We start from the raw sequence: 26,725 nt of genomic DNA on the forward strand, positions 1-26,725 counted from the left end.
GTTGCTTATCCCTGTCCCACCGCCACTGTCTCCTACTCTCTCGTCACAAAAAAAAACTCGAAAGTAGTGCAGCTGCTACTGTAATTTTCCGTCAGAGTCTTTTATTAAACAAGAGCACATCCACCATTTTAGTGCTCCAAAAGGAACATTTTTACCCTGGTTTCCTTGTTTTCCCTGCCACAGTGAGTTCCACTCGGATGAAAATAACTTTATGGATCAGTAACGTATTCATAATTAACTTATGTGAAACTAAAATAACACAAAACTAACACCTCAGACCCTATTCTTGTGCACAAAATTTACCACCAGGAGCATTGGCAAACGTTCACTCTGAGGGCGATCTCGAGAATATAATTCATCGAGTGAGTGTCAACAGCGAGAAAGGGACTGGAGCGTTGCCGGATAATGACCGTAGCAAACCTCCAGTGTAAGAGGAACAACTTTGATAACAGATAGAGAGGATGTGTTCCAAAAAACAACGAACGCTGCCTGGCTGGTATATTAGGACAATTAGACGTGGAATGTTACGAAGGCAGGGAATTCAGGCGTACAGGCACTTAGAAGAACGAGCACGAGGAATGCACCAGCCGTCAGGCCGTGGTCTGCCAGCAGTGGACGTTCGGCCACAATTCCAGTTTTAGACTCGGCTCGGGGAAGAGGAGGTGTGAGACAGTGTGGTGAGCCAGGCCTACGCGAGGTAATAAACTGGTTCTTTCTAAACATTTCGGGAAGGAACGATACGACACGCGACTACGACAGCGGCGACGTTTTGTTTCAGGTACCAGTTCACTGCTCGCCCTCTTAGAACAAACTCGGAGGTGGAAGTTACAGCAGAGGAAACAGCGGCGGATGGAAGCTGCCAGGAATTTTCGAGCTGCAACTGCCAGCACAGGCGTCGCACTCAGATGTCTTTGTAAAAAGTGAAATGTGTTACGAAACTCAAAGTGCCGCGGTACATGTCCTTGACGCAATAAATTTGTATAATATGACTATGTCTTGAAACTGCAGCTAATAAAGCGCAACTTTCGAAATTGATTATGTTTTGCTGTCGCAACCCCGGTTCATAGCCCTTCCCTCGTGGCTGTGAAGGTATACCTTCACTAGCAGTGATGCACTGTCCGTAGCGAAAGTGCTTTGTTTGGCAAAACTGGATCAATAATCTACTTTCACCGAATGCGTCAGTGGAGACGGTGTACCGCTTGCACTACAACGTATGCATAGCTGAGCTGCAAGCAAGGGCAGCGCGATGCGTTGCTCGTTGTGACGTCACCGCGAGTTTCAGGTAACGCCGCAGCCGTGGCCGAGTGGTGCTGCGGCGCCGGCGGGAAACTCGGCCTCCTGAGGCCCCCTCAACTAGCGCTCCTCCGCCCCGCTCTGCTGTTGTCAACCGTCGTGCAGTTGTCTATCAATGAAGCTAGCTGTGACATCTTCTTGCTCAGCAACGAAATCTGAGCTGCGTCACACGCGCTCTCAATATGCGTACAAACCGCCATCAGAATCTCGTTTCTGAGTCAAAGCAAGTAATTCGTAGTAATAAGTTGGGCTTCCTTCTCGGAAACCCGTCTGTCCAAAAATGGCTCTGAGGACAATATGATTGAACTTGTGAGGTCATCAGTCCCCTAGAACGTACAACTACTTACAGCTAACTAACCTAAGGACATCACACACATCCATGCCCGAGGCAGGATTCGAACCTGCGACCGTAACAGCAGCGCGGTTCCAGACTGTAGCGCCTAGAACCGCTCGGCCACTCCGGCCGGCCCGTCTGTCCAGTCAGTAAGAAAGCGATGTGTCTGAACACCGTTCTCTCCCAACTCGCACAATTCTTTTTAACAGCGACTGCAGTGCCACAGGTCTAGAAGACGAGAGTTGCCTAGGCTCTGAAACTGGAACAGCTCGCGCAGTCTTGAGTGTGGGCAAGGTGCGTTGCCCCCGGCATGTCGCGCTATGCGGTGCGCCAGGGAAGGGGAGTGCACGAGGCGGCGGCAGCCGTTGAGTTCGCTCACCGTCACGGATTCGTCCGGTTTCATTAACAGCGCAGTCCGCAGATTCTGCTGTGAGGCGTTTCGTCACAGTGGCTGGGGAAGCCGCGGTGCCGAATCACCGTATCCGAACCCTTCTGGTAATGTCAACTTTTTACCTCACAATCAAAATGAGTGTCCCCGCATTTAAATTCCCACGAAGCACCTTCCAGCTTCTTATGCCTAAAGAAATTTTCCACTTTGGCCCACTCTGTTAACGTTAATGTACTTTTCTATTGGCTAACGGCGTTTGTTTGATTTCATTGCGTTCTTGTGTTCCTTCACCACGTTTTCCACATTCTTCCTACCTCCAAAATGCCCGTTATATACGGGGTTGTCAGAAACAGCCTGAAAAGCTTGTGTCGCATGGGAGGTTGTGCTAAGAAATAATTCTTAAGAAAAAAAATTCGCTAAGTTGTCCCGTTTACGATTTACTTGCCGTAGCCTTGCAGTTAGCGAATCAGGTCGGGCTTCGAGCGTCTGCGGGTTTGTGATTCACCACATGCTGAATCGCTCGTTGTCAGTGAAATTCGCCTTTTTAGGAAGCGATAAATGTACGTTAGGCGAGCAGAAGTTACGTTTGTAGACAAATGAGGATGACGCTGGGCGACGCCCTGACTGGCTAACTTCAGTGCTGAATAAGTCGGAGACGGTGCAACGTATCGACCTTTTTGCTAAGAACCATTTCTCATCACAATCTATCCTGCAACAGCGTTACGAGCTTTTGGAAAGTGCAGCCACAGCTGGAGTCGCGGAACACATGCCGGAAGGTCGTCGGCGCTGCTTTCCAGCCCTGATCGTTGTCAATGAATGCCGCTCAGCTGCTTTCGCCAGTCTACCAATTCTCTCACCTCCACCTGGGCCCCGTGCAGGCTATGGGCCCTGAAATCCCTCACTATTAAAGGTGTGTTACTACTGCAACTGCGGAAGGTACACAGATGGTACCACTACGTTCTAAAACGACGCGCACAAAAACGGTTTTTTTTTCTGGGGCTTATATTTCGGGTTCTACTCGTCTAGGGACCACTTATATACCCAGCAGAAGAATCGTCTTACTGTAACTATCCTACAGTACAGCATCAATTTTTGAATATTATACACTTCCTCCAGCTTAGGAGAATGCAGAAAATCGATTGAGTCTTTTTTAATTTGATGTTGCCTACGTTGTGTCTGAAACAGCTTGTAGAGGAACCATTTACGTCACTGGCGTTTCCTGAGAAATCCAGCAGTGGATTTCTAAATAACTAAACGTAGAAAATTTAACAATTTTCTAGGCATTTACGTAGAACTGAAACCTTCCCGGTTTGAAATATCTTTATACGTTGCCGAGAAAACCTACAAAACATTGTTTTTGGGTACCAAAGCCAGCCGAGGATTCCAAGACAACTATGCACAGCAAATGGCTGTAATTATTGCGATGTATCAATACGATCCCGATGTCAAACAACCTCGAAACTTTTTCACGTTACCCTCCATTCAGAGGCCGTTGCAAGCAGCGACTGTTATATTGACTTGTAAATAATAGATTTCAGCTATTAGTCGTCCTTTCGAAATTTTATCGGCAGATCTAGATTTCAGCTAGAAACTATCCATTCTCAATGCACTATGATTTTTGATCAATGCATGTAATGCCTGTTAGTCGGGCTTCATCCACAGTTCGTTGAATCTTTTCTTGGTATCTTTAAGCGTTTCAGAGATGCAGAGGTTCAAAGCTGCCCTACTTGTACACGCAAAACATGCAAGTGAAATCCGGTGAGGCGGAAATGTAGTTTAAAAAGTGACGAAGCACGGAGAAATATGCTGTTAAGTGCCTCCGTTGTCATCAGAAAGGTTCAGGGAACCCGACGTTGTAGTACTGAAGCACACGGACACGCACGTAAAACTGCGTCTCAAGTGCAACATTAGTTCTGCGTTATTTCAATTTCACATAAGCAAACTATCTGCATTTTACTGACCAATACATTTCTTTTCATATGAGTCCCATGCCCTGCTGCAGCAAAGGAAAGAAGGGAACCAGCGGAAAAATGCTCCTACCAGAGCACAAAAAGAGGTGAATATATCACTGTATATTTAAAAGACTGCCTGGAAAGAGGGTTACCAGTTGCCACATACTCCTTCCTCAGCACCTTTATAAATTTTTCCAAACATTTTGGCATGCCAACACATTCGCGCTGAGAGAGAAGAATACAGTGGCAGTGGCAAAGAAATGGAAAAGCAATATATACTGGTAGATGGCAGACAGTAGTTGCGGTATAGAAACAGTGTGGGAGACAGTGGCAGTGTGAGAGAAAGAGAGGGACAGAGTAGCACATGGACAAGAGTGAACAAACAGTGCCAGTGACTCGGAGCGGGATAAAGAGAAAGTGTGGGTGAGAGCCAGTCATAATGAGTGAGTGGGTCTAAGACAGACATAAAGAGGAAGAGAGAGATAGTGGCAATGTGAAGAGACAACAGCAATAGGAAGGCAGGAATGAGTTAAGACAGAGTGATAGCAAGAGGGAGACAAGGACAGTGAGAAGAGAGTAGTAGTAGTGGTAGGAGGAGGAGGAGGAGGACAGAACGAAGGGGCCTGTGGGCGCGACAAAGAGGCACCAAGAGATAATGGCGTTGAGCTGGGCTGGGTGAGTGAGGGGGTGAGAAAGGGCAACTGGGGATGGGCAGGTATGAGTTAGTTAGAGCGATGGACCAGTGGGTGTGAGTGAGCTGGCGGGAGTTTGACGTGAGTTGCATGTTCGCAAGAATGCGAATATGTTTGCACGCCAAAATTTTTGAAAGGTGCTGAGGAAAGTAAAAGGAGGCAGCTGGTAGCCCACTGTTTAGTCAGTCTTTTATTAAACTGAAGCGTATTTGCCGACACCACGCACATTGTGACTGTCAGTCAGTAAAGCTAACCGTGTCTCTCTGACTGCGTACACAGCTGCACGCTACTGCATAAATGCAAGGAAGGTATTTTTAAATCTGTTTATACAGCACTTCATATTGTGTGGCGAAAGAGCTATTTATTATTTGTCAGCAGGCATTAATACTATAGCTAGGACGCTATAGATAAGGGCAGTCACGTTGTTACTTTACATGCAATATGCTTGACGTTTATTCCAGAACAGTACGCGATATACTATTCATCAGACTTACAGTGGTGTTACTTGCGAGCAATTATATTGACTAACTGATTGACTGAGTCATTGATTGATTGAGTGGGGTTACGAGGCTAAACAACGAAGTCATCGGTCCCGCGACTCCAAAGTTACTTACATAAGAGAGAGGGTCCCGTAAAAGTGGACGGATCCAGTCAGATTGACAAACACGCACAGTAGAAGGCATAAACGGGCACACCAAATCTGAAGATTGGAGAAACAGAGGGATAAAAGATAGGTCTTTGCACGAGGGAGTGGTCATGGCTGGTTCAAATGTCTCTGAGCACTATGCGACTTCTGAGGTCATCAGTCGCCTAGAACTTAGAACTACTTAAACACAACTAACCTAAGGACATCACACACGTCCATGCCCGAGGCAGGATTCGAACCTGCGACCGTAGCGGTCGCTCGGTTCCAGACTGTAGCGCCTAGAACCTCTCGGCCACCCCGGCCGGCGGAGTGGTCCTCGGTCTGAGACTAGAAAACAAGAAGAGAGGTACAAACTACAACCACACTGCCCTTGCTCCGGGAGAAAATAAAAACCACTATCACGTAGGAAACTGAGGATCAGTTCAACCACCCTCGAACCGTGTGCTGGAACTTAGCACTAAGGGCCAAAAGGACATTTCACCAATATACGGGACGTGGTCAGTCTGGCTCCACAGCCATATTGTGGGGGCGGTTCGTTGCGCAAGAGGAAACAATGGGTGAGCCTGCTATGAACGATGCGCAGAAGGCACAAGACAGGAGCGGAAGGAAGAGCGGCAAACTGGATTGGGTGCGCCGTTTGGTGGCGGTGCTGTGAGCTGTGGCTGAATCTTTGGTCGCCGTTACGGACCCCTCTGCCCAGCAGGCCTGCCGCTTGCTCTGTGTCAGCTGCACAGTAAACGCAGTATTTCTGTCACAGTCACATGGCACCATTAAGAGGCCCTCCACACCGAAAACGTGTAGGCCTGCTTCTCACGCAGAGAAATGCACTCTTGTCTTCTTTGGCCTCGACTGTTAAACATACTGGAACAGGCTTTCTTGAAATATTTCCTGCTCTGTAACAAGTTTTGTGTAGCGTTTCACGTTTACTACAGGAAAAGTGCTCTGAACAACTTGGAAACTTTCTTCTCCCACCCCTAGGATCACATATTGCCTCGTCACGAGAGATGCGTTTTTGTACTCGCGTTATAGTAGACTCAAGACGTAGCTGATCCACATTGTAAGCCTCAGTTTTAGTAGAAACTGGAAGACACGCTCAGCGCACGTGTTTACCTGCTGCTGTGTGCCTCCACACGCAGCTTCTGGCCTGAGGCGCATTCGACACGGTCCGCTCTGTTTGCAGGTCCATCCGTACTGCGTACGAGGGGTGTTCGAAAGAAAAGATACAAAACAGCATCGTGGGTACAAGTAAGCCTTTATTCAAAAGTAAGCACCACAGGGCTGAGCATGACTAGCCAACTGTTTCGCGAGCCAAAGGATTGCCTGCTCCCAGAATTCGTGTGGCTGTGACAGGGCCCGACTCTTCAATGTGTCCTTCAGTTCGTCGTCCGAGTTGAAGAGGGCGGACCCTCCCGCTACACTTGGTGTGGACGCGCGGAGCCCGGGCCGTTCGCCCTCCACGGACTCACGTACACCGAGAAGTTGACGGGGTTTCACACGACCGAGGAATTCGATGAGTGACGGACATCGAACGACGAGAAACACTGTGAGCATCGCCTTGACTGCTGACAGCTCAGCTTTGAAATCTTTAGGGGGCCGGTGAAGACGCCTGCTTTCATTGGCTAGATGTCTCTCAACGTTATTCCAAAGTGGCATAAGCAAACTTCAACCGATCTCTCAAGAAGTTACCCACCTTTACATTTGAACGCTCTTTGTAATAAGAAAATATCTTTCAGCCTTGAGCAAACACAATTTTTCTTGTTCTATTTGTAAAAGTGGGTCCAGATGTCAAGTTTTCATGCTTCTACAGGGAGTTTGTATGGAGACCATCACTGTTGTCTGATGTTCACTTTTCCACCATCTCATTCTGTCTCTTCTCGGTGGGAGTATCTCTCTCTCTCTCTCTCTCTCTCTCTCTCTCTCTCTCTCGCTCCCTCTCTCCCTGTGTGTGTGTGCGTGTGTGTGCGCGGGTGTGGCTGTGTTTGTGCGTGCGTTTTGAACCTCTGATAGTACTTTTAGAGCCTAGAATTTATGAATATATCCTGTAAAATGCTTTGTTGCTATACGTGGTGATGTTTCTTTTTTAGATATATTGTGTGTGTGTGTGTGTGTGTGTGTTTATGTTCTGTTTGCTGTGTTTGCTGCTATGTGTTAGGTGCCCTTTTTACTTTTCCGGTTAGCTTTTCTGTTAGTTTGTGTATCATGTTTGTTTTGTGTCCGTTTTCAACCGCTATTTATTTTATTTGTCTCAGGACTTTAATGTAAATGCTACAACGTAGAAAATTGTTATGTATCATAATGTACAAATTCTTTGTGTATTAGCAGCTGTACCTGGCCACACTTAGCTGCGGCTCAGCCTGCTTAAATGGAAAAGGAGGAGCAGAGGAAGCACACGTCTGTGACACGTATGGAAATACGAATCCTGACGTCCTGCTCTCGCCTGCCTATGTGCAAATGGTTCAAATAGCTCTGAGCACTATGGGACTAAACATCGGAGGTCATCAGTCCCCTACAACTTAGAACTACTTAAACCTAACTAACCTAAGGACATCACACACTCCCTGCCGCCGTTGGATAAGCAGCTGCAGCAGCAAGTCGTTTAACCCTAGCTTACTTATTTGTTAGATAGTTTAATTAATTTCTTTGCGTGTTTTTGGGCACTTGCATTGTTTAATTCATATATTTCGGGCGTATTATAGTATTTGACAGTTGTAGCATCGCGCTTTAGTGTTTACTTCGTAGATTCTTGTTTAAATTGCGTGTGAGTTTCGTATAGGAGGTGCAATTTCGAGTTTTAGTTACTGTAATCGTAAATTCAGCAGATTGTAGCGCAGTCGTTAGGCATTTGTACAGGTTAGTTGATACATTCTTTGCGTGTTCCGCTTGCGTTATCTAGGCACAGACTCGTGTTTCGGTAACTGTTGTTAAACATCGATTAGAATGGACAGGGACTGCGATTGCTGTGTTCGGATGAGGGCTGACTTGGCATCCGTTCGCTCACAGCTGCAATCGGCGCTGACTTCGGTCGCGCAGCTTGAGGCTGTTGCCAATGGGCACCACTGTGGGGAGCCGGACTCGGGTATCACGGGGATGTCAACCTCGTCCCGTCTGTCCCCAGATCGGTCTGCCGCTGTGGTTGCCCCGGTTGCTGCCCGCAGTGGGCCTGAGCCCTCGCCTGTGGTTGATTGGAGGTCGTTCCAAGGCGTGGCAGGCAGCGAAAGGCGTCCCCGGAGGCTGATCAGAAAGCCTCCCCGGTGCGTCTGACAAACCGGTTTCAGGCACTGTCTCTGGCTGAGCCAGATGCAGCTGCCTGCCCTGTTTCAGAGGATCATTCTCAGCCTTCAAGGTCCGGGCAATCGCAGAGGGTGGGCTTACTGGTAGTTGGGAGCTCCAATGTTATGCGCGTAATGGGGCCCCTTAGGGATACGGCGGCTAAGGAGGGGAAGAAATCCAGTGTGCACTCCGTGTGCATTCCGGGAGGAGTCATTCCTGATGTGGAAAGGGTCCTTCCGGATGCCATGAAGAGCACAGGGTGCAGCCAGCTGCAGGTGGTGGCACATGTCGGCACTAATGACGTGTGTCGCTTTGGATCTGAGGAAATTCTCTCTGGATTCCAGCGGCTATCTGATTTGGTGAAGGCTGCCGCTCTTGCTTACGAGATGAAGGCAGAGCTCACCATCTGCAGCATCGTTGACAGAAACGACTGCGGACCTTTGGTGCAGAGCCGGGTGGAGGGTCTGAATCAGAGGCTCAGACGGTTTTGCGACCGTATTGGCTGCAGATTCCTTGACTTGCGCCATAGGGTGGTGGGGTTTCGGGTTCCGCTGAATAGGTCAGGAGTTCACTACACTCAGCTGGCGGCTACACGGGTAGCGGAGGCTGTGTGGCGTCGACTGGGCGGTTTTTTAGGTTAGAAGTCCTCGGGAAAGTGCGGGATGGGCTGCAATGTCAAAGGGTGCTTGGCAATCACAGGACGTGCTTGGATCAAGGAACAGTCGGAATTTTAGTTGTAAATTGTTGTAGTTGCGCTGGAAAAGTCCCTGAGCTTCAAGCGCTAATAGAAAGCACAGAAGCTGATATCGTTATATGTACAGAAAGCTGGCTAAAGCCTGAAATAAGTTCTGCAGAAATTTTTACGAAGTCTCAGACGGTGTTCAGGAAAGATAGATTAGGCAGAATTGGTGGTGGAGTGTTTGTGTCTGTCAGTAGTGGTTAATCTTGTAGTGAAGTCGAAGTAGACACTCGGTGCGAATTGGTGTGGGTGGAGGTTATACTTAACAGCCGAATTAAGTTAGTAATTGGCTCCTTCTACCGACCCCCAGACTCCGATGATACAGTTGCGGAACAGTTCAGAGAAAGTCTGAGTCTCGTAACAAATAAATACCCCACTCATACGGTTATAGTTGGAGGGGACTTCAACCTACCCTCGGTATGTTGGCAAAAATACTTGTTCAAAACCGGTGGTAGGCAGAGAACGTCTTCCGAGATTGGCCTAAATGCTTTCTCCGAAAATTATTTCGAGCAGTTAGTCCACGAACCCACACGAATTGTAAATGGTTGCGAAAACACACGTGACCTCTTGGCCACAAACAATCCAGAGCTGATAGAGAGCATCATGACTGATACAGGGATTAGTGATCACAAGGTCATTGTAGCTAGGCTCAATACCATTTCTTCCAAATCCATCAGAAACAAACGCAAAATAATTTTATTTAAAAAAGCGGATAAAGTGCCACTAGAAGCCTTCCTAAAAGACAATTTCCATTCCTTTCGAACTGACTATGCGAATGTAGACGAGATGTGGCTCAAATTCAAAGATATAGTAGCAACAGCAATTGAGATATTCATACCTCATAAATTGGTAAGAGATGGAACGAATCCCCCGTGGTACACACAAAAGGTCCGAACGCTGTTGCAGAGGCAACGGAAAAAGCATGCGAAGTTCAGAAGAACGCGAAATCCCGAAGATGGGCTAAAATTTACAGACGCGCGAAATTTGGCACGTACTTCGATGCGAGATGCCTTTAATAGGTTCCACAACGAAACATTGTCTCGAAATTTGGTAGAAAATCCGAAGAAATTCTGGTCGTATGTAAAGTACACAAGCGGCAAGACGCAGTCAATACCTTCGCTGCGCAGTGCCGATGGTACTGTTATCGACGACTGTGCCGCTAAAGAGGAGTTATTGAACGCAGTTTTCCGAAATTCCTTCACCAGGGAAGACGAATGGAATATTCCAGAATTTGAAACACGAACATCTGCTAGCATGAGTTTCTTAGAAGTAGATACCTCAGGGGTTGCGAAGCAACTCAAATCGCTTGATACGGGCAAGTCTTCAGGTACAGATTGTATACCGATTAGGTTCCTTTCAGATTACACTGATACTATAGCTCCCTACTTAGCACTCATATACAACCGCTCGCTCACCGATAGATCTGTACCTACAGATTGGAAAATTGCGCAGGTCGCACCAGTGTTCAAGAAGGAGTAATCCATTTAACTACAGACCTATATCATTGACGTCGGTTTGCAGTAGGGTTTTGGAGCATATACTGTATTCAAACATTATGAATCACCTCGAAGGGAACGATCTATTGACACGTAATCAGCATGGCTTCAGAAAACATCGCTCTTGTGCAACGCAGCTAGCTCTTTATTCGCACGAAGTAATGGCAGCTATCGACAGGGGATCTCATGTTGATTCCGTATTTCTAGATTTCCGGAAAGCTTTTGACACCGTTCCTCACAAGCGACTTCTAATCAAGCTGCGGAGCTATGGGGTATCGTCTCAGTTGTGCGACTGGATTCGTGATTTCCTGTCAGGAAGGTCGCAGTTCGTAGTAATAGACGGCAAATCATCGAGTAAAACTGAAGTGATATCAGGTGTTCCCCAGGGAAGCGTCCTGGGACCTCTACTGTTCCTGATCTACATAAATGACCTGGGTGACAATCTGAGCAGTTCTCTTAGACTGTTCGCAGATGATGCTGTAATTTACCGTCTAGTAAGGTCATCCAAAGACCAGTATCAGCTGCAAAGCGATTTAGAAAAGATTGTTGTATGGTGTGTCAGGTGGCAGTTGACGCTAAATAACGAAAAGTGTGAGATGATCCACATGAGTTCCAAAAGAAATCCGTTGGAATTCGATTACTCGATAAATAGTACAATTCTCAAGGCTGTCAATTCAACTAAGTACCTGGGTGTTAAAATTACGAAGAACTTCAGTTGGAAGGACCACATAGATAATATTGTCGGGAAGGCGAGCCAAAGGTTGCGTTTCATTGGCAGGACACTTAGAAGATGCAACAAGTCCACTAAAGAGACAGCTTACACTACACTCGTTCGTCCTCTGTTAGAATATTGCTGCGCGGTGTGGGATCCTTACCAGGTGGGATTGACGGAGGACATCGAAAGGGTGCAAAAAAGGGCAGCTCGTTTTGTATTATCGCGTTATAGGGGAGAGAGTGTGGCAGATATGATACACGAGTTGGGATGGAAGTCATTACAGCATAGACGTTTTTCGTCGCGGCGAGACCTTTTTACGAAATTTCAGTCACCAACTTTCTCTTCCGAATGCGAAAATATTTTGTTGAGCCCAACCTACATAGGTAGGAATGATGATCAAAATAAAATAAGAGAAATCAGAGCTCGAACAGAAAGGTTTAGGTGTTCGTTTTTCCCGCTCGCTGTTCGGGAGTGGAATAGTAGAGAGATAGTATGATTGTGGTTCGATGAACCCTCTGCCAAGCACTTAAATGTGAATTGCAGAGTAGTCATGTAGATGTAGATGTAGATGTAGATGCCCGAGGCAGGATTCGAACCTGCGACCTTAGCAGCAGCGCAGTTCCGGAATGAGCGCCTAGAACCGCTCGGCCACAATGGCCGGCGCCTCTCTCCACCTCAGCCGTCGCCTTTGTTTGTCCACTTCCTTCTCCTTCTCTGCCAATCACCATTTCCCCCTCCCTCTGACCTTTAGCCTTGTTCATTTTTACTGAAAATTCAGATTCTGTAGTAGTATTCTATCATTCTATCATGAGCCAGTAAGCCATAAATACAGCTTTCCTACCAACATTTCGCTGTTGTATATTTTGTATTACATATATTTAAAGAAATAGGGGAATAAAAACGAGCGCGTATATGAGTGGGACGCTGCTTCCAAATTTCAAAGGAACTGGCCAATAAATTTCGGAGACTAATGATTCTGAACGAACCAACATTTGCAATTTTGTTTATACAGATTTAGCAGAAAATATATGAAAACAAGAAAAACTCTATCTCCTCGAGGGAGAACCACATTTCCTTTTCACACATTACGAAACATAGGCGAACAGTAAGAAACCTTGAAAGGGTCCTGTAGCCACCTTTCATTAGTCCGGTAGCCCATTTTCATTACCATTTCTCTTTCTTTTCCTTGTTTCTCTTTTCCCTTTACTCTCATTGTGGCGTGATTGAATGAATGTGGTTGTGTGTGGAGTAGTCAGCTGCAGAAAGTCTGCGATAGTCGTACAGATTCACCAGCATTTGTACAGAATATCCAACTCGAGTAAAGATCAAGTCGGCAAAGAGGTTTTCGCTACTTGTGAGAAATCCACCTGCGTTAGGTTGGTGGCGGAAATGGCATCTTTGGGTTTTCCGGGCCACGCGGAGCGTGGAAGAGGCTGGAGAAACGGGAGGCAGTCTGCCACCGGTACGGAAAGCGTCCACAGCCGTGCTCCAGTCGAAGAAGGGTGAGTTAGACTGACCGCGTGGCGCGCTGTTACTTGGCGAGGGGAGCGCTGTTAGCTTTTGGTCTCGCGCTTTTCAACTCTGAAAGATTGCTTTGCCTTGTCGCAGCAAGGAATGCAAAATTTTGGCAGATTTTTCTGTAGCAGACTTGGATCCGCCGGAAGAGCTCCACACAAAGGTGTCGATAAGAAGTGAGCACTCGCTCTTGTATGAATGTCTGTTTGCCTTCAGCTGTGCCTGCATAAGCTTTCACCTTTCTAAATATTTAGAGCTTTGCCTTCTAGTAAATTTTCCTTGCCTTATGTGTCTTTCGTCCGTGGGGAGCCAACCACGTGGTAGAACATTATAGTTGTTGGGCTAACTGTCCGATCGCATGTTTGTTTTAGATAATGTTAACATGATTGTGTGATGTGATATTGTTGGAATTTGGGCACTATACCTAGAAATTGTGTCTCCACAAACCACGTGTTATCAGGAACCGTGTACATGCCTCACATCCTTATCTTCGGAATAAATGATTTTATCTACAATTTTCTCTTGTGTTCCGAGATTACGTTTTTGTACCTAAGCCACTCATCTCGTAGCTTTCCCGTTAGCACATCCAATGCGTTTCTTTATGCACAGGTCCAGTGGTTAGTCTCCCCTTGTATTTTATAACAAATGCTTTAGATTAAGTCTTATTTTCAGGTGTGTTGCTGGGAGCTGATCTTCTGCACGGTGTTCTTGCACGTGCTATTTTATTTTAAAAGTTTGATTGTCATGAACAGTGCACGGGGAACACTATTAATTACATCGAATCCCCTATGAGCGACATCACAACGTATGCATTTTTGTGAGTTTTTGGTCTGTGATCAAATTAATTTATTTTCCGACTCGACCAAATCTTTGATTAGTTGTATGGTTAGAGTCGGTGGCGAGCCTAATCTTACATAAGCAATAAGTATTTCCACTCCCAATAATAACGTAACAACCCGTAGCAACAGGTTAGTTACAACCTCCATCCAGGAGAAGACCAGTCCTATTGTCGGCACGCACAGGTCGTAGAGGGCCCACAGAGAAACTGAGAACGTCTCCGTCTTGAGGGTGACGAAGCAAACAATAGGACTGAGCTGTTTACGCTAGCGCGTGCCTGGTTTCTCCCTCAGAAATTACTCTCTAGCGCCATCCACTTGTCCAGAAAGCGAGGGCAGCTGTTATCTGCAGCTGGCATAACAGGTTTTCTGGGAATAGCTTCCATCAACTAATAGCCTGATACGACAGCACTAATCAGTCTGCACTTTCTATGAAAAGCATTTCGAAGCAACTGAAGTAACAGAGTCAAAGTGCAAGATCGAACTACCAGGATACAGCTAATTTATTTCATCCAAAAGAGAATGCTCTAATAAATATTCACTGATTAAAACACTGATCCATTGCATATATTATTACATGCCTCTTCACGGGTCTGTAAATAGCTTTCACATAAATTTATCCTCTTCCATAGCTTCAGTCATTTCGTTTTTCCAGATCCTTACTACATCTGTTTTATTTGTTAATTTTTAACTTCGTAGGAAGCTATTGGAGTACAGCTTCCACTCCTGCAGAAAGTAAACGAACTTGATGATAATATTTTGGAAGGAGAAGAGAACGTAGACGAAAATGAGATGCGAGATATGATAGTTCGAGAACGATTTGACGTAGCACTGAAGGACCTAAATCGAAACAAGGCCGCTGGAGTAGATGAGAATTCTGAGAGTTATAGAAATTCTTGCCAAAACTAAGTGAGAAAAAACTATTAAAGTTAGTATAGAAGATAGATGAAGCAAGCGAAGTATCCGAAGAATTCAAGAATAATGAACAACGCAGTAATTCCAAATCCACAAAAGGCACATGCTGACGCAGATAATACTGATACGGATTACTTATAGAATAATGGGAAAGCTAGTAGAAGCCAACCTCGTGGGCGACCAGTTTGGCTTTCAGAGGCGATTTTCAACCTACGACGTATCTCAGATTAGCGACTGAAGGAAGGGATACCAACGTTTATAGCGTCTGTAGCTTTAAAGAGCGCTTGTCACAAAATTGAACGGAGTATTCTCTTTCAAATTCTGAAAGTAGTGATAAAATACAGGGAGCGAAACGTTATTCGCAATTCATAAAACAGTGAGGCTGCAGTTATGAGAGTCGAAGGTCATGAAAGGGGAGAGGTATTTGAGAAGGGAACGAGTAACGCTCCATGTACTTCAGGCCGTACGCTGCGCAAGCTGGGTGGAAGAACCGCAACCACAATAGTCGCTGACCGCGAATATGTCTTCATTCAGTCAGCGGTCTTCCTGAAGGCACATCAATGTGAAGATGATCATTGTGACTGAAAGTGCTAATTGAATAAACGAATATTCGCTATTAGAGACTGTTGTGGTTCTTACATAATTTCATAACCGTCATCTTCCTAGTGATCATGTCACTCCTTATCCAAACCGAGGAGATCTTTGTACAGGGAAATGCAACTCGGGATGAAGAAAAAAAGACTCTGAGGTTTGCTAATGGGACTCTAATTCTATCACAGACGGCATAGCACTTGGGACACAAGATGAACAGTTCGATAGAGCTTCGAAAAAAGTTATGACTTGAACATCAATAAAAGTAAAAGGAGGATTACGGAATCTAGACGAATTAAATCAGGTTAGGACATAAGAAACTGGAAGTAGAAATTGAGTTTTGGCATTTGGGCGACCGAAGTAAAGAGCATATAAAATGATGGCATGCAATAACAAGAAGAGCTTTCCTTTGAAAGAGAAATTTGTTATGATCGACTATAAATTTAAGGGTATTTTCTGAAAGTATTTGGAGTGTAGCTTTGTACATAAGTGAAACGTAGTTGATAGGTAGGTCAGAGAGGAAGAGCACACAAGTTTCGGAAATATGTAACACAGAAGAATGCTAAAGGACAGATGGGAAGACCGAGTAAGTAATGAGGAGGAAAAAATTGTGGCACAACTAGACTAGACGAAGGGATCGGTTGATAAGATATATTCCGAGGTGTAAAGGAATAGTGGGACGTGTGGCAGGTCAAAAGTGTAGAGGGAGAGCGAGGCTTAAAATACAGTAAGCAGGTTCATATGAGGGGGGTTGTACGGGGAGAGCAGCATCAAACCGATCTTCGGACTGACGACACCAACCCGTCACTGTTATGGAACAGATGTACGACTTGAATAACGTCGTTGTTCCTTCAAACGCACTCCAGTACCGGTGTCGCGCTCTTACTACTGCAACCCATTATTCCGTGCGTTACGGACCAGAACCCGAGACAAAAGAAAACGAAACGCAGGCGGAGGGTGAGTCGTGCGCAGCACTGGCCGCGCTACGTCGCAGCGTGCACTAACTCACGGCCCTACCGTCTCGGAAGAAGGGGAAAAGTCTAAAACAAAAGAGGAAACCTCCCGAGCAGTTAGCGTCGCGCGATGTGAAAAAGCTTAGTTTTCAAGTTGGCTTCGGTGCATGAACCGCTTCTATTATTGACGCTTCCCGGAAACTTAGCACCGCAGATAAATATTAATAATGTACGCCGACGTCGACTTTGCTGCCGACTCAGACGCAGCAGAACCACGGGCGACTTCACCCTCCGCCACTCACCGCTACTGTGTGTCTGTCGCTGCGTTTGCTGACCTGGCTGCTCACCCGGTCTGCTTCGCGGCTCACCGTCCTCGGCTTCCTCAAACGTCTCCCTTTTTCTTTCGCAAAACGGGTAATAATTTTGGCGCCCGAGGGTTGGCCAGCCTGGAGCTCCACTCTCGCAGCTCATTGTGGAGAGAATGGTCCCTCGAGAGGCCAGGATGATTTACTTTCCGTGGAGTGTCAGATCCTTCTTTTTTTCCAATTGGTGCAAATACCTTAAAACATTGACCGTGACCTCTCGGGTGGAGAAATCAGTTGGTCTCGGACGGCGTACAAAATGTGTCATATGCAGTGTCATATCATTCTCAGTCGATAACTGATACTTTAAATTGCAAATTAGAGATATTCGCTACTTTTTAATTAGGCTTCGTAATTACCGAAAGTTATTATGTCTCAGGAAAATACACATGTGTGGCGTACTTCATTGTTCGCGCAGTGTAACTCCACGTATCTCAGATTAAGTTGGGGGCTTTTATAAAAAATGGAATTTGCTTCGAACGTAGTTACATTTTAAATCATGTATTTCATGTAGGTGAGTGTGGAAGCTAAAAATTTGTCCTATATCAGTAAATACGAAATTAATGATAAAAACGGAAGTATAAATTTGAAATTTGGATTAACAACAGAATTTTCAGAGTGTAGATGGCTTTTATCCTTGGACAACCGACGAAAGGAAATGTAAAACTATATATTATAGTACCAGGTAGGGTTGATAGAAGAGATAGAGAAGATCCAACGGAGAGCAGCGCGCTTCGTTACAGGATCATTTAGTAATTGCGAAAGCGTTACGGAGATGATAGATAAACTCCAGTGGAAGACTCTGCAGGAGAGACGCTCAGTAGCTCGGTACAGGCTTTTGTTAAAGTTTCGAGAACATACCTTCATCGAAGAGTCAAGCAGTATATTGCTCCCTCCTACGTATATCTCGCGAAGAGACCATGAGGATAAAATCAGAGAGATTAGAGCCCACACAGAAGCATACCGACAATCCTTCTTTCCACGTACAATACGAGACTGGAATAGAAGGGAGAACCGATAGAGGTACTCAGGGTACCCTCCGCCACGCACCGTCAGGTGGCTTGCGGAGTATGGATGTAGATAGATAGATTATTCGAAAATTACTACAAGTTAATATAACTGAATGTTGAGACTTTTAGAGATTATGAATTGACTGTTGAGAAAGTGCAAATGCGTGATTAGCAGAGGCCTTGTGTTGTCTTATCTGGTCTTGGGCTTTTCTGTGACTCTGGACTGCAGTGAGGAGACTGTACAGTTATCTGCCTCGCGTATTAAAGTTTAAATGGAATAGAAAACCGTCCTGTCAGGTATCCTAATAAACAGTGGGCTAACTCATGTCTGCACCTAGGCTAAGTGTTTCAACCTTACACATAGCACTGCTACCTCCATCGCTGCAATATGCTGATGTTATAATTATGCCTTTTGTACCCAGGAAAGGCACCAACCGGTGTTGATCATATTCTGTCATTAAAACTGGTATAATTTTGATGGGGTGCAGATGTGAGTATCTATATGCAACACCCTGTAAGCAAGCCTCCCTTTGCTGTTGCACACCCAAATGAGGCAGGGGACAATTGTTATTTATCGTGTGTGCCCTCTCTTGTCCACAAATTTTCTTTATTGAAAAACTTACCCTCCGGCCACTTCCTACCTTCAAATGACTCCACAACCACAGAAACAGTAAAGAGTCAGGAACAATTACGTACGTAAACCACACTAACAGCAGTGTTTCGGAAGTAGTCGAAACGAACGAGGATAAAATATGCAGTTAAAAATACACTGACAGAAAAAAATTGCAACATCAAGATAGAGCTGTGTGACAAACGACAGTTTGTCTGAAAGACGATATCCACTGAAATTTCAAGCCAGTCACAGGAGAGTGGTGCTGGCAGAACCATTATGAGGATGCACATCAGGTTTGCCTCGAGTACACGCTGTAACGATCTCGAGCGCTAATTACCTTTGACATTGAACGTGGTGAGTCGACGTTCAAGACGACAAAGACGCCATTATCAACACATCTCTGAGTTGAACGAGGTCGTATAATAGCGCTAGGAGAATCTGGATCTTCCTTCTGCGACACTGTAAAAAGACTTGGCAGGAGAGCAGCCACTGTACATTACTGCTGGCAGCGATGACCGGACTCCGGACGGCCATCGTGTTCGGCGTACGACTCTGGCGCACCTGCAGCAGCAGCTGGCACCACACTAAGTCAACGGACTGGCACCTCCGAGAGAGTCCTGTGGCGTGCACTACACAGACCCCAAAACACGCCACGTCAAATGAGCGCTCGCTAGAGGACAGAGTGCAGGCCTGCCGTGTTTTCTGGTGCACGTACGGCTGTGTTGGTTAGAAGGGGGCTCGTCGAAAGACCCGTGTGGTCGCACTGCACCCACTCCTGGGGCGCGATTTCGTGTGGCAGCGAGATCAGTCGCGTGGTTATCTCATCTTGACTACATTTCTGCACGTCAGTCTGGTCATCCCACCTGCTACCCTAAATACATCGTTTTAAGAAAAAAAATAAGTGGCGCTAAATAATAACGCTAGGAAGCCAAAAACTGGTCATAAGGTGCAAATGTATGTCAAAATTACCTGGTACAAGTTTGAACTTGCTCTGAACAAAATTTTAGTCAGAACCCACATTTTTACGAAGAATAAGTCGCACTAAATAATAAAGCTAGAAAGCCAAAAATTTGTGTGAAGCTTCAGTTCAACATAAAAACTACGTGATCCCATTAAGCTACCTCTAATAGTTTTCGAGTAATTTACTGAAAACTAAATTTGGAACGAAGATGTCCTTATACGTAGTAGATTAAGTATCTGTTATATCAATGCTAGAAAGTACTGATTACAGCATTTGATGAAACCTATCAAATAATAGAGCTATAACAAGATTAAGTGCCTTGAGGTAAATAATAACAAATCGAAGATCTCTTAAAGACGGCAAATTTTATATGTAGGCGAGCAAAGTCTTTTTCTGTGATTATATCCAACTTAACTATATTCATACATAAATTACGAAGATTCGAAATTGATTCTTGACACTGTTATAAAATATTGCGTGCCCGAGAAAGTGGCCGTTTAAAGGCTGCTGCTGCGGGCATAGAACGGGTAACAGCAGCTGTCCGCTGCGCCTGTATTATATAGAGTGTTACAAAAAGGTACGGCCAGACTTTCAGGAAACATTCCTCCTATCGTCAGCCCTCACACGTTGATTGTGAAAATTTACAATTTGATCACGTTGGAATGAAGCCTCATCCGTAAAGAGAACATTTGCACTGAAATGAGGATTGACACATTGTTGGATGAACCATTGGTCAAAGTGTACCCGTGGAGACCAATCAGCTGCTGATAGTGCCTGCACACGCTGTAAATGGTACGGAAACAACTGGTTCTCCCGTAGCACTCTCCATACAGCGACGTGGTCAACGTCACCTTGTACAGCAGCAACTTCTCTGACGCTGACATTAGGGTTATCGTCAACTGCACGAAGAACTGCCTCGTCCGTTGTAGGTCTCCTCGTCGTTCTAGGTCTTCCCAGTCGCCAGTCATAGGCTGGAATGTTCCGTGCTCCGTAAGACGCCGATCGATTGCTTCGAACGTCTTCGTGTCGGGACACCTTCGTTCTGGAAATCTGTCTCGATACAAACGTACCGCGCCACGGCTATTGCCCCGTGCTAATCCGTACATCAAATGGGCATCTGCCAACTGCGCATTTGTAAACATTGCACTGACTGCAAAACCACGTTCGTAATGAACACTAACCTGTTGATGCTACGTACTGATGTGCCTGATGCTAGTACTGTAGAGCAATGAGTCGCACGTCAACACAAGCACCGAAGTCAACATTACCTCCCCTCAATTGGGCCAACTGGCGATGAATCGAGGAAGTATAGTATATACTGACGAAACTAAAATGAGCTCTAACATGGAAATTAAGCGTTTCCGGACACATGTCCACATAACATCTTTTCTTTGTTTGTGTGTGAGGAATGTTTCCTGAAAGTTCGGCCGTACCTTTTTGTAACAGCCTGTATACGGCCCGACACGCAAGACTTCAGTTCGCACCTAGCTACCCTACGGCCCACAGCAGTCAAACGCCGGAGTACGCGATGCCTCCGATGACGTCACAGCAAGACCGCAATTAAAATCACGTGTTCCGTAGAAATAGGAAGTGAAATCGCGAGGACTGTACCCTGTCCGGGATTGGTTAGATTTCGCGGAAGTAATGTTAACAAATCCGCGTGGCAAGTGGTGACAATTATTTTCCACTTTTGTGACGAGCAATTATTTTGATTATCAGGAGTCAGGGCGCATGATGATTTATTGGGAACTTAAAGTAAAGGTCGCCTTTGAACGGCTCATAGTGCTGTTTAGATTAGAGAGATTTATTATTAGTATTAAAATAATGTTGTGCGTGTGAAAATTTATCAGATATATCTATCAATTAGAACTCAACATCTTCGTTTATAAACATAGTTCCTGAGCCCGCCGAGTAAATACAGAGTAGAAACATTTCTTTCAGTGGGCTGGAAAAGAATGTTGACTTGCAGACTGGAAACTATGGTCAGTATGTTCTCCATCGCTTTCTGGCAGACCACAAAAATGGTTTCCAGGCTCTTGTAAAAGACGGCGAACAATATTCTATTATTTCCTATTACTTATGATTTATTTTTATTATGAACCCGCCGCCTCACACTGTGATGTTGGAATGTTAATAAGTTACATATGTTGCCTAGATCAATGTATTTCCGAAATGTCATTACTCTACATTAATTATGTTTTGGTGTTGCTATTTTTTGCCGCCACTGTACCTGTGCTGAGACAGGAAGATTGTTATGGATAAATGCCACCGCGGCTGCGTGAGTTTGGTGTTGACTTGATGCAAAAAAGCTCACCTTCCAAACTGCTGTTTAGCCTCCCCCATTAACAGAGCAGACTACTTAGTTTTTTAGAGCTATAGGCTGCCGAAAATCTGCTCCAGGTACGTGGTTACCTACCTCTCCACTGCTGATGACGGGTAGTGGAGTGAGAAGGCGAGACGCGGAGCTGTCCTGTTCTGGACGTGTCCGTCAACAGAACCTGGAGGAACCCGCCCCATACACAGGTGTACAGACGAGGGCAGCCCAGCGTGTCTTCGAGGAATGGTGCAGCACGCGCCGCCCTGTAACGCAGTCGTCGCGGAAAGATACAAACGGACAGGGACCAGGGAAGAGGGTGACGCCTCGACGACGACAGCTGGTTTCAAACCCCACGAGAACTGCAGCTGCGTGCGAAGGGAGCCACGTATGTCACAGCGCCACGTGAGGCTCCGCGTCTCGAATGGGAGGAACACCCACAAGCTGTACACGGCTGACTGGCGACTATAGTGGAATCCGACGAGTCAAAGATACGCGGTGACGATTGCGCAGACGGCTCAGTGAGGCGTTTTACCCGCAGTGTGTGGATCGGTCGGTTGGTTGGATGATTAAAGGGGCTAAACTACAAGGTCATCAGTCCCTTTTTCCTCGAGCAGACAGCTCTACGTGGCTGTAGATCAGATATAGCCTAACGTGCCAAACCCCGGGAACGAAAACCCCAAGGTCTGTCAGTGAAGTTGAAGTAAGGGACAAAAAGAGAAAAGAGAGACAGAGGAAGAAAGGCAAGCAAGGTACCCAATGTAGGGAGCAGCCAGAAGCCCCTGAAAGCAGAGTGCAATGAGGGACATACATCCCCCAGCCCCCACCACTTACAAGAGGTACTCTACTCTGCCTTGGAGAGTAGTGACACACACAGCGCAAGAGAAAAGCAGAGAGACAAACCACAAACAAGTCCAACAGACGATGCGAAAAGGGATGGGGGAGAGAAAAAGACCAGGAGGGGGGGGGGGGGTGAGCACTGGGTTGTTCCACCAAGACCAGACAGCTTTAGACGATTCTATGCAGAGGAGGCATCAGAGTATGCTACCGACCCCTCAATGGGCCGTTGAGATTAAGTGGCCCTCCATTAAAGAGAGTGATAAAAGCCCCCTTCACCAATAAAATGTAAACTACATCAGCCGCTGGGGCACTATCTCTTACACCAGCGGTTGTGAGTCAGGATGATGAGTCCCCTGCAGGGCTGCTAGGTTGGGACAGTCCAGCAAAATGTGGACCACCATAAAACAGGATCCACACTGACAATGGGGCATGTCCTCGTTGTGGAGGAGATGACCACGAGACAGCCAAGTATGGCCGATGCGGAGCCTCCAAAAGGCAGTAGAATCCTTGTGAGAAGCCTGCAAGGAGGACATCCACAGATTTGTAGTCTCCTTTACCACCAGTAGTTTGTTTAGTGAAGTCAGATTGAGAAATTCCATATTGCAGATTTCAAAACTTGGTAGTATCATACAGATCAGAGGTCTGTTTCTGGAAAACCAATATCCAGAGCTGGTTTATAGTTAGCCAGTTTGGCCAAGCTATCAATGAGTGTTCATTCCCCAGGATCCCAGCATGGCCCAGAGTCCAGATGAAGGTCACAGAGTATCCACATTGCTCTAGGGCACACAGGGAATCCTGAATGGCAATGATCCAAAGTAACATTAGTCGAGAGCTTCAAAACTGCTTGAGTCACTACAGATGAGGAAGGATCCCACAGGTACAGGAACAGATATGCTCAAGAGTACGAGAGATAGCTACCAACTCCACAGTGAAAACGCCACAGTCTTCTGGAAAGGAGAGCAGTTCAGAATGTCCCATGTGGATATAAGCAAAGCTCACGTATCCAGCAACCATAGAGCCATCAGTGTGCACTACTTCTGAATTCCTGGATGTGCCAAGGATGGTGAAAAATTGGTGGCAGGAGGCCTCAGGAGGAACAGACAATTTTGAATTATGTTATAGGTGAAGATGAAGCTGTGGTGGAGGGAGAGTAAACAATGAGGGTTCAGAAAGGAGGGACCATACACGGATTGTGATTGTAATCACTGCATTTGGACACCGTTGCAGGAGATGGATTTATGTGTTTGGAAAGAGGTGATGGTAGTTCAGTTGCTTAGGAAAGCTGCAAGTGTGGGCAACATAACTGACAAGCGCCTGTCAATGTAGGAAACCAGGCCTCCATGAGTAAAATATTCACAGGACTAGTCCGATAGGTTCCTGTCGCAAGTCTAACCCCACAGTGGTGCATTGGATCCAGTGCGCTGCTGAATCGTGTGCCAGACTCCCACAATCAAAACTGAATTGTGTCAGGGCTTTGTAAAGCTATAGAAGGATAGTGTGATACGCATCCCAGCTGGTGTTACTCAGGCAGTAAGGTGTATTAAGGTGCAGTCAGTACTTTCGCTTAACCTGGGGTCTCCACATCAACGGAGAATCAAAGACCAGTCCTAAAGACCGGCAAGTCTCCACCACAGTGAGTATCTAGCTGTCGAGGTAACGTTCTGGTTGTGGGCAAATGGTACAACGTTGACAGAAGTGCATGACGTGCGTATTGGCGGCTGAAAATGGAAAGCCATGGATGAGGATTCATGCTTGTGCTTTTTGTATGGCGCCTTGCAGTCGGCATTCAGCGATACACGTACTAGGGGAGCTACAGTAGAGGCAAAATTCGTTAACATAGAAGGAGGGTCATACTGAAGACCCCACAGCTGCTGCTAGACATTTAATGGCTACCAGAAAGAGTGAGACACACAGTACAGAGCCCTGTGGCATCTCATTCTTGGATATGGGGGTACTGTGGGAAGCACAAACTTGTACGTGGAATGTATACTGCGACAGGAAGTTGTGGATTAAAACAGGGAGCAGACCCCAGGGGCCCCACTTGTGTAAGGTAGCAAGGATGTGCTGTCGCCATGTGTTGTCATAAGTCTTTTGCAGGTCGAGGAAGATGGCTGTAAGGTGTTGACTTCGAGCACGAGCTGTTCAGATGGCAGACTCTAGGTAAACCAGGTTATCACTAGTGGAATGGTCTAGGCAAAAACCACCATGGGACAAAGCTAGAGGTCCCCAAGCTCAAGAGCCAACGCAGCTACCGGGTGCCTGAGTGTTCAAGAAACTTACAGTGAACTACATTGAGACTAATTAGGGGATTACTGTCCATCTCTAGCGGCTGCTTACGGTTTCACTACTGGAACGACGGTGCTTTCTCGCCATTGGGACGGGAGCTCGCCAATGCTGGCAACGATATGACGTCTACAGTCCACTGATAGGTGCTTGTTCAAATGTAATTCCTAGGGGCTCTATGCAGATCTTGACTTTAATGCATACAGAGTGCTGATAGTTTTGTGTATTACGTAAACACTGTGTTTGAAGAACGAGCAGGGTAAGGGGAGGGGCAGTCGTTCTTTCCAGTATAGCTGTTTTCTTTTTCCGAAAATAGACGTACATGGTAATATAGGGGTTATTCCCGTAATTATCGATTTGAGTAGACTAGCGCCCGTCCTACTTTGTTGTCGCTATACTTTACAGAAGTACCTGTCAGTGGCTGAAACGTAGCTGTTTCTCCATCCCTAAAGTCTCTCCTTCAAAATGGCAAAATCGAATTTACTGAACACAATGTGTGTGTGTGTGTGTGTGTGTGTGTGTGTGTAGTGTACGAACGAACTAAATAAATTAACGGACACACACTCCGTGCCAACACCACATATGGAAGAGGACACAAAATGCATAACGCTGCTAGAAAATACCCTCCGCCATGCGCTGTACAGTGGTGTACAGATGTTGGTATACTTTGCAGATGCTGTTCTTCTGCTTGTGTGCTCTAAGTGTCTACTGAAGACAATAACTAGGAAGAGGAAAGGTGAGCAGTGAGCTGTTGATGTAAAAAATGCACTGAGGCGGCGGAAAAGACTTACCTGCTCCACCCAGAGGTTCGTCGTCATTATCTGGTTCTTCAGATTCTGAAACAGAGAAAAACAAGCGTTAGTGAAAGCAGTCGTGTGCACGTCATGGCTACTACACAGCACATGTAACACACAGGAAGCGAGGCACGACAATAGAGAATTTTACTGTCACAGAGTTGTTCGACAGCAACCACACGCTTTATACATAACTTTACTTACGCTCCTCACACTTGTTCACTTGGCGTAATTCACTTGTTTGTTGACCATCATTATGTCCACGGCAGCTGCTTTTTATTCCGTTTCTCATATGGGGAATGCTGTAGTAAAGCACAGAATCTAAAACTGTGTGAGAAATAAGGAGTTATAGAATACAGAATATGGAAGACATAATCCGAAAGAAATGCGATTATTTTTAAAAAATCGCCATCTGAAAATTTGTGATCATGTAATTAAAAATATCAAACAACAAATGAATCGAAGTTCTAAAACAGACTGTTTCAAAAGAGTTTCACCTTTCAGAGATCGATAGTAGGGTTGCACCACAGAAAGACGTACGGGGGTGGATGTAAATATTTCTGAACTTTTCCCCAGCCAGTGCCGAAGCATGGGCAGTGCAGTTTTAAGCCCGGAACGAGAAGCAGGCAGCAGAGCCGATGTTGCACTCCGGATCTGGAGCCCAGGTGCAGTGCGGAGGTGTGAGGCCGGGCCCGCCACACCCGCCTACCGCCACCGAGGCTGCAGCCGGCGTCGCCTGCTGATCTCTGCTCGTCGTTGAATTTGTGCGTCGCTAGCAGTGGGACGCGCCTGCCTCGCGGGCACGAGTTCGTCCGTGCTGTCTGAGCGACGCGGCCGCCCTCTTCACTCTGCTGTTCTCTGCAGGTGTCATCCAGTAACAGGCTGTACGCGTTTGTCTGTACACTCTACGTGGCAGCAGGAGTGTAGAATTGCATTCTTCTGCTGTAAGGATGACAGTCTCGGGCTCTTTTAGAATGCAGTCCCCTGCCAGTGCAGGGAAAACGTGCGAAGGCCGGACTGCCTGTGCGGTACCAGAGAGGTGCACCGAACATGAACGTCACAGAGCTGACCTACGTTCGACGAAGCCCGCTTTGGCACAGCGTTGCATCTCGCACAGTCGTGCATCAGTTACGGCTGCGCCAATCCAACACCTTCCGGGATTGCAGTGAGAAGGAGGCTCTAGGCACCCTACTGCACGACGCACTAATTCGTG

General features: G+C 46.2%; 1 protein-coding gene across 1 annotated transcript in view; it reads right to left on the reverse strand.

Moving 5' to 3' along the window:
• The window catches only part of LOC126309758 (acetylcholine receptor subunit alpha-like), a gene marked incomplete at its 5' end in the record, with an annotated part of 254,597 nt that overhangs the window by 89,719 nt on the left and 138,153 nt on the right, over window positions 1-26,725 (reverse strand). Inside the window, one exon of the mRNA XM_049992103.1 lies at window positions 25,510-25,554. Coding sequence (XP_049848060.1) covers window positions 25,510-25,554 — 45 coding nt within the window. The remainder of the gene's footprint in view (window positions 1-25,509; window positions 25,555-26,725) is intronic.

The sequence above is a fragment of the Schistocerca gregaria genome, unplaced genomic scaffold (genome assembly GCF_023897955.1).
Source record: "Schistocerca gregaria isolate iqSchGreg1 unplaced genomic scaffold, iqSchGreg1.2 ptg000391l, whole genome shotgun sequence".
NCBI lineage: Eukaryota > Metazoa > Arthropoda > Insecta > Orthoptera > Acrididae > Schistocerca > Schistocerca gregaria.